The sequence below is a fragment of the Eulemur rufifrons genome, chromosome 4, assembly GCF_041146395.1.
Source record: "Eulemur rufifrons isolate Redbay chromosome 4, OSU_ERuf_1, whole genome shotgun sequence".
In the NCBI taxonomy this organism is placed as follows: domain Eukaryota; kingdom Metazoa; phylum Chordata; class Mammalia; order Primates; family Lemuridae; genus Eulemur; species Eulemur rufifrons.
In genome coordinates, this window is record NC_090986.1 from 62,667,123 (window position 1) to 62,674,326 (window position 7,204).

General features: G+C 45.4%; 1 protein-coding gene, 1 long non-coding RNA gene and 2 other non-coding genes across 5 annotated transcripts; 1 reads left to right on the plus strand and 3 right to left on the minus strand.

The window, feature by feature from the left end:
- The first annotated feature begins 306 nt into the window (after positions 1-306).
- LOC138382969 (uncharacterized) lies at positions 307-2,108 on the plus strand. The gene is made up of 2 exons (XR_011233482.1): positions 307-356; positions 679-2,108. It is a non-coding gene; the product is annotated as an uncharacterized lncRNA (long non-coding RNA).
- LOC138383105 (small nucleolar RNA SNORA31) lies at positions 1,032-1,160 on the minus strand. Its single transcript, XR_011233550.1, has one exon. It is a non-coding gene; the product is annotated as a small nucleolar RNA SNORA31 (small nucleolar RNA).
- TPT1 (tumor protein, translationally-controlled 1) lies at positions 1,881-5,765 on the minus strand. 2 transcript variants are annotated; one of them, XM_069467674.1, is made up of 6 exons: positions 5,601-5,762; positions 5,253-5,326; positions 4,523-4,713; positions 4,036-4,141; positions 3,078-3,194; positions 1,881-2,135 (listed from the first exon to the last, which is right to left on the minus strand). In XM_069467674.1, exons 1-6 carry the CDS (start codon positions 5,626-5,628, stop codon positions 2,133-2,135), a joined length of 519 nt encoding a protein of 172 aa, XP_069323775.1. In that variant the 5' UTR covers positions 5,629-5,762; the 3' UTR covers positions 1,881-2,132. The 2 variants fall into 2 exon arrangements, with proteins under 2 accessions (XP_069323775.1, XP_069323774.1); XM_069467673.1 differs by lacking the exon at positions 1,881-2,135 and adding an exon at positions 2,184-2,276 and having other exon boundaries at positions 5,601-5,765.
- LOC138383104 (small nucleolar RNA SNORA31) lies at positions 2,203-2,332 on the minus strand. The gene has a single exon (XR_011233549.1). It is a non-coding gene; the product is annotated as a small nucleolar RNA SNORA31 (small nucleolar RNA).
- Positions 5,766-7,204: the final 1,439 nt, after the last annotated feature.

Below are 7,204 nucleotides of genomic sequence, written 5' to 3' on the forward strand. Positions count from 1 at the left end.
GGAAGTAGGGACTCTACTGTAGATCTGAAAATTTTCAAAAGTTGGGGCAGGGCGGGCCAGGTACCACTAGCACCCCCGCCCCCATCCCTCACACTGCTATTTTTATCTGCCCTTTCAGACCTTGGAGGCTAGCTAGCTCCCTACCTGGATTCCAGCTTGGATGTTACCTCAAGACCCTCTCCCACTTACCAGGTTACCCTGGTTTCCACGGCACTGACCACTGCCTGAGAATTCAGGTTAGTATGTTTCAGTGGCCTCCTAGATCAGAGTCTGGCTCTTGTTCCGTTTTTTTTTTTTTTTTTTTTTAAAGACTAGTCAAGTGCAGTATTTCTCACGTTTTAATGTCAGCAATCAAGGCTTACAACTTCTGGGAGGCCGAGGTGGGCGGATCGTTTGAGCTCAGGAGTTCGAGACCAGCCTGAGCAAGAGCGAGACCCCATCTCTACTAAAAATAGAAAGAAATTATATGGACAGCTAAAAATATATATATAGAAAAAATTAGCCGGGCATGGTGGTGCATGCCTGTAGTCCCAGCTACTCGGGAGGCTGAGACAGGAGGATCGCTTGAGCCCAGGAGTTTGAGGTTGCTGTGAGCTAGGCTGACGCCACGGCACTCACTCTAGCCTGGGCAACAGAGTGAGACTCTGTCTCAAAAAAAAAAAAAAAAAAAAAAAAAAGGCTTACAACTGTCAATTTTCCAACATCTATTTGAATTTGCTTTCTCCAATCACCAGGGGGCACTAATAACCTGATGTTATCTGCCTCAGGCTTTGCACATTATGGACTTTAAAGTCACCAGGGCAAAGTCCAGATTGCTAAATCACTGGATTCACACGTCCAACTGGACTCAAAAGTCACTGGCTTTTCATTAGTTTTAACCTTTAAGCTTTTACAAGGGTAACCAACCAGGTGGGGGTGGCAAGGGACATTTCCCAACACTTCTACAGAATACTCAAATTTTAGGTTCTTTGGGGTCAACAGGTTCTTCAGTATTTACAAGGCTATTCCTGTGAAAACTCCCCTTGTTTCTTCCCTGTATTCCTCAATTCAATCTTGGCTGCCACGATCAGGCAGACAGAAAGCGCGAGGAAATTTTTCTTGCATCTTTAGTGGAAACCTTAGCAGCAGACAGTACTGCTCCAGGTCTGTCAGAGATGCACTTTCACGTTCAGATACCCACAGTCCTTTCAGATACATGAATGTTATTTTTCCCTCTGCCCACTGACTCTTACACATTCCATAAAGGTGAGGCAGGCAAACTTCATGAAAGGGCAGCATGGCTATCTTACAACTTGCAGGCCCTTCTGCCTGTCACACTCAACTCTTGAGGCAGTGACAGCCATAGTCAATCCATAAATGAATGAGCATGACAGCATTCCAATAAAACTGGACAAAGATTTAAATCTCATATCCCACAAAGTATTCTCCCCCAACCCCCAACCATTTAAAAAAGCAACCACCAGAGTTGTACAAAACAGGTGGCAGACAGGCCAGTTTGCCAATCCCCGTTCTAGTTAGCAGGGAGTTTGACATTCATTCCAGGAGACTCGGTTCTACTTGATTAATGTTAAATAAGCTCAGACAATACTTTGCTTCCAACTGAATTAGTCTCTCTTTATTCTCGTGGTAATCTCTTCCAGAGTTACTACTTCCATTGGAGGTGATGAGATGTGTTAAGGCTCCACTTCAAGTGTTGGCACTATGAGCATGGTCTTTCCCTTTACTGCAACTCAGAATTAAAACTTTTGATTCCTTTTTATATTCCAGTCCCAGAAGTAGTTTCCACTGTAGAATTTATCTGATGACAGTCTTATGCTTTCTAGTAGTGGCCTACAACCAGGCTCTAGCTTCTCCAGGAACACTAGAGGATGGATTTAGTTTAAACATGTATTAAACTAAAAGGCATTCTCTCAAATGAGGTTAAATGCATTTTATTTTTAGACAACCTACATGACATGTTTTTTTTTTTTCCTTAAAAACAATGCCTCCACTCCAAATAAATCACGGTGAAAATAAATGAAGAGCTCAAGATGACATCAGTCCCATTTGTTTTAAGTCCTGGTGTTGTGTGGGTGACAAGCAGCAGCCAGTTATGATGACAGGTGATAGATCCAAAGTAATTGCCAAATTTGTTACTGTAAAAACAAAGAAGACTGTATTAACATTTTCCCCCATCAGAGCACTCAACATTTTTCAGGCTACAGATGTATTCCACAATTCAATCTGGGCCGCCACAAAGACAGACAGAAAGTGCAGGGATTTTTTTCTTTCGCATCCTAGTGCAAACCAAAAGAACAACAGCAAATTGTTCAAGGTCTATCAGTGGATGCAGAACATTGCCAAATCAGAGGATGCACATCTTTCCAGGTTAAGTCTCAGTTGAGACTAGTGCCACTAACACTGTATTTCACCAACAAAAAAACCTCAGATAACATCTGAATAACCACCCTTGGCAAGTTATCTCATACTCTTCTCATTTTTATTTATTGTTCCCTCTAGTCTTATTCAGTATGGCCTTAAGTCTATCTAGTTCCTAATTTATACAGAAGCCTATGAAAACTAAAACTAGGATAATGAATGCTTTCTTTTCTGTACAGCGCCAGCAGCTCCTTGCACAGTAGACAGTGATTAGTTATCTAATTCTAATGAAGCTATGTGCATACTGGTTTAGTTGTTATTTACTAAAAACTAGTAATGTCCTGAGGCTTTTAATGATCAGCTGCCAATTATCATTAAACCAAAGTGTAAACCCTTTTGATACTCACGCAAGTGTGGCAAAACACAAACATGAAAAGTGAAAGCCAGGCCACATATATGGAGAAAATCAACAGTGCTGTCTCTGATCTCCAGTTCAGTCTTTAAATTGTGCTTTAAAATGCTATTATACTCAGTTTTCTATAAATAATCAAGATTCTAAGCCTTTTTGTTCTGTAACCATCTTTTACACATGGAAACAAAAATAAGATCCATGTTTTAAAAGGAAAGCTGTAGAATACATTCTAACTATCCCAGTGGCATGAAAACAGTGAGAACTGCACCTAAAATATCTCCATTTCAACCCACTTCCTCATACTTACACATTTTTCCATTTCTAAACCATCCTTAAAGAAAATCATATATGGGGTCACACCATCCTCACGGTAGTCCAGTAGAGCAACCATGCCATCTGGATTCATGTTTTCACCAATAAAGAACTTGGGAAGCAAACAAATACCCAAAATTAGACTATTATATATAAATGTGTCATATCAAAACTACAGAACGAAGAATGTTTCAGAACACTATGAAAATCAAGAGAATTTCCACAACTAAAGCTCTAATGCCTAAGAGAAACACTCACTCATCACAAACATCTGTTCACCTGATTAAGGTACCAACAATGACAAAAATGAAGAGTACAGAGCAATCCAAGAACACTTTAGGCTTTCTGGAAACTTTTACTCTTTTTCTTTTAACCCCCAGATACGACTCCAAACCCTACAAGCCTGCTTATGTAGTCAAGCACAGGGAACAGAAGGCTGACAATGATAGAAAGAGCAGAATATATCAGAATATAGCAGGGAAGTATCTTATGGCCAGGGGATGTGTGAAAGCTAGAAAATCAAAGAGCCAGGTTGTATCGTTTTTAAATCAAATCTCAGAAGTAGTCACTGAAGTTTTCCAAAAATAGGACTAACAAGCTAAGATATATCAGAAAAGAACACCAGGAGCAATGAGACACACTGGAATTGTAAACAGAAAATTGAAGAACACTTCAGAGATTAAGGAGCAATCCAAGAAAGGAAGAACTGAGAAATGTCATCTGGGAAGCAAGTAGAAATGAAATTTTTGAAATAGAAGACAGGTTCTGGAAACACTTGTGAACAGGGAAGGCTACTTTCTACACCTGGAATCTTCGTGTAGCAATGAAGCTAATTAGTATTTAAACAGCTCAGCGCCACAATTAAATTACCTAAAGATTAATGTAGCAACTAACCTTTTGCTCTTGCAGTTAAAATTGTACAATCTTTATGTCCAAATATTTAAGGTATTTACCTGGTAGTTTTTGAAATTAGCAAGGATGTGTTTGATTTGTTCTGCAGCCCCTGTCATAAAAGGTTTTACTCTTTCTGGTCTCTGTTCTTCAAGTTTGCCTTTGATTCTAAAACAACATTTTATTAATAAGTTAATATTGAGTTGAGCAAATTGATTTTTTCAGTTAAGCCAAAAACCCAAACCACAACTAAGACAACAAAACTCTACAACACTGAAAAGTGCAACTAGCTGTTAAAAAATTACTAGTTCACAGAGAGGATCTTTGAAAGAATTATTTACAATTCCAAATTTCATGTTAACTATTTTCTAAGTACTATTCCATTCTAAAAAGTTAAAACCATACTGTATGCTCACACTCTTGTCTGTGGCTCAACAATAAAAAAGTTTCACAAGTATGTCTAACTGCAAAAACAAACTCAAAAGTTAGCCAATCCCTAAATCCTTAAAGAGCCTAGACATCAGCTGGGAGTTGTCAATGATTACTTACGACTTCATGTAATCTTTGATGTACTTCTTGTAGGCTTCTTTTGTGAAACTGGTTTCCTGCAAATGATGGTTCATGACGATATCAACACCAGTTACTACTGTGCTTTCGGTACCTTCGCCCTCAGGGCCTTCAGCGGAAGCATTTCCACCAATGAGCGAGTCATCGATGTTACCCTCTGTCCTACTGACCATCTGCATTAAAAAAAAAGCTGGTTACAAAAAAAAAAAAAAAAACCAAATCCAAAACACCTATACCAGCAGTTCATGCACCCATCACCCTCTCAACAAACGTGGTAAGTTCTTATTGAAAACCGGGAAGGCACCATATGGGGAAAAGATTTGTGACTCATGGATTTCCTGAAAAGGCTTACCTCAACAAGAACCAATTGTTGATCCGTACAAAAATGGGGTCATTTACAAGCAAGTAAAAGTTTTTTTTCCAGTTTGGGGTCCCTGGTGGCACGGGTCGGTAAGTGACATGGCAAATGCTTAAGGGCTTGGTGCTCCCTAACACATGTCCTGGACAGCCCCGAGAGGGCGATGGGCGCCGAGGTGGCGGACCTATTTTCAGGCTCAGCTCCGCCTCCACTTTTCTAGAAAAACCCGAGCCCGGAAAGAGTCTCCTCCGCCAGGAGGTGGCGGAAAGGATTGCACAACCTCAGGCGGGGGAGCGGCGGAAACCCGAGCCTGCCCGGCCTCGCTTCCCCCACGCGCATGCCCGGCCGACTCACCTTCCCCTCCACCTCCAGGCACAGGCCGTCTGCGATCTCTCGGATCTTGTAAATGTCGGAGAACATCTCATCGTCTGTTCGGGGACACACACCCGACAATCAGAGCGCGCCCGAGGCCAGGAGCCGGCGCCGCCGTTTCCCGCGCTGGTCGGAGGCTCTCGGCCTCCCTCCGCCCCTCCCCGGGCGCTCGAGACCCCGGCGCGTGCCCTAGGCACCGACCCTCCCCTAGCTCGCGGACAGGCCGCCAGCATCCCCCAGCCCATGCCGGCGGCGGCGTCCGCCTTCCCAGCCCCTGCCGCCCCTCAGTCCCCTGTGTGCGGCAGCTGGGACAGTGCAGTCAGGACTCACGGCTGATGAGGTCCCGGTAGATGATCATGATGGTGGCTGAACGGAGGCGACGGCGGCGCTAGCTTAGCAGGAGCCCGGAGCTCGGAGCGAGCGCGGTGGAGCCGGAGCGGCGCTCGGGGGGAGGGGGGAGCGGGCGGAAAAGGCCGACTCAGCCGCTCCCCAACCTCATATAGAGGGCACGTCCCTCTACGTCATCGCCGGCTGCGCCTCCGGAAGCGCCGCAAGCGGTGACGTGTCACGCAAGGGCCGCGCGGGGGCGGGACTGCAGCGGGGGCGAGGCGAGGGGAGGAGAGCATCCGGGGATTCGGCGTGGAGGCCCGATGCTGTGTCCTGCGGGGCGCGCGGGGAAAGGGGAGGAGCGTGCAGGGGACTGGAGTGAGGGGCTCGCGCGGCGCTCCCCGCCCCGGGTTGGCGAGAATCGGCGAAGTGGAGCCTGTTGAGCCCTGCCCCTCTCTGCCCCGCGAGGCCGCTGGGAGCCGTCCTGGGCCTGGGTGGTTCCACGATGAACGCTGTTCAAGCGTCCGCCCCACCCCTCGTCCAGCTTAAGCTACAGCCCCTTTCTGGAAGTCGAAATGACAACAGATGCAGGGGAGTTTGCGGTCAGGGAGGGTTGGGCGCTTGAGAGCTGAGGGAGATCGCGGGGTTGTCCACGAGGATGAGGGCGGGGGACTGGGCTCTTGTCTAGCTTCTCTGACCTCCGAGGGCATCGGGGAACTTTTCAGCATTTGCCCCAGGGCTGCCCCAGCTAGAGTTTTCGAACCCCCTTGCCGGGGCACAGCTGAATCCGGCTGGTGGCCCCCAAGTCGTCCTGCTCGGCCTCTGGGGGAATAATCGTGGGGGACGCAGCGGGACCTGGGAGGAGGGAAGGTGTCATGCGAGTTTGCACAGCTTTCCCATCTCTTTCAGTTTTGTCCCGTATTTGGAAGCGTGTGGTATTTCTGTGTCCGACAGTTAGAGCTCTTTCCTTTTCTGTTTTGTATTTGGTCTTGCATTATGTCCTTTGTTTAAAAAAAGATATGTTGTCACTTTAAGATGAAGTTGAAATTTTATCCCTAGTGCTGAAAGGTTAAGCAAACAAACAAAAATTAGGGAGCTTCCCATCTGCCCCAAGTGTTATTTCAAGGACTTGAAACCCAATTACTAGGCATTTAAAAAAACAAGACAGAAACCTTCCCTTTTAGTCACATCTTAGTGTGAAATCTGAGAGCTTGTTCCGTTCTACAAATGTTTTGTGCTCTCTTAGAACTGGGATTTGCACGGAAGTTCCAACTGTGAACAAATTAAATCCATTTCTACCCTAGGAGGCCCAGGAGGGAGGATTGCTTGAGGCCAGGAGTTTGAGACCATCCTAGGCAACATAGAGACCTGTCTCAATAGCAACAACAACAAAAATGAACCTCGTGAGGCCGCGGGAACCTGTAATCCCAGCTACCGGGGAGGCTGAAGTAGGAGGATCACTTGAGCTCAGGAGTTTGAGCTATGATCATGCCCCTGCACTCTAGCCGGGGCAACAGAGTGACACTCTGTCTCAAAAAATAAATAAATAAATAAATAAATAGTGTTCATTCTAGGAAATCAAGTTATCAGGCGATTATAATGCATCA

Bases quoted from the DNA above. Each gene is read 5' to 3' on its own strand.
- TPT1 (XM_069467673.1), bottom strand. From the start codon at position 5,628: ATGATCATCTACCGGGACCTCATCAGCC. The intron at 5,327-5,600 runs GTGAGTCCTGAC...GTCCCCGAACAG, and splicing joins CTACCGGGACCTCATCAGCC to ACGATGAGATGTTCTCCGAC. The intron at 4,142-4,522 runs GTAAGTAATCAT...ATGTTGTTTTAG, and splicing joins ATCAAAGATTACATGAAGTC to AATCAAAGGCAAACTTGAAG.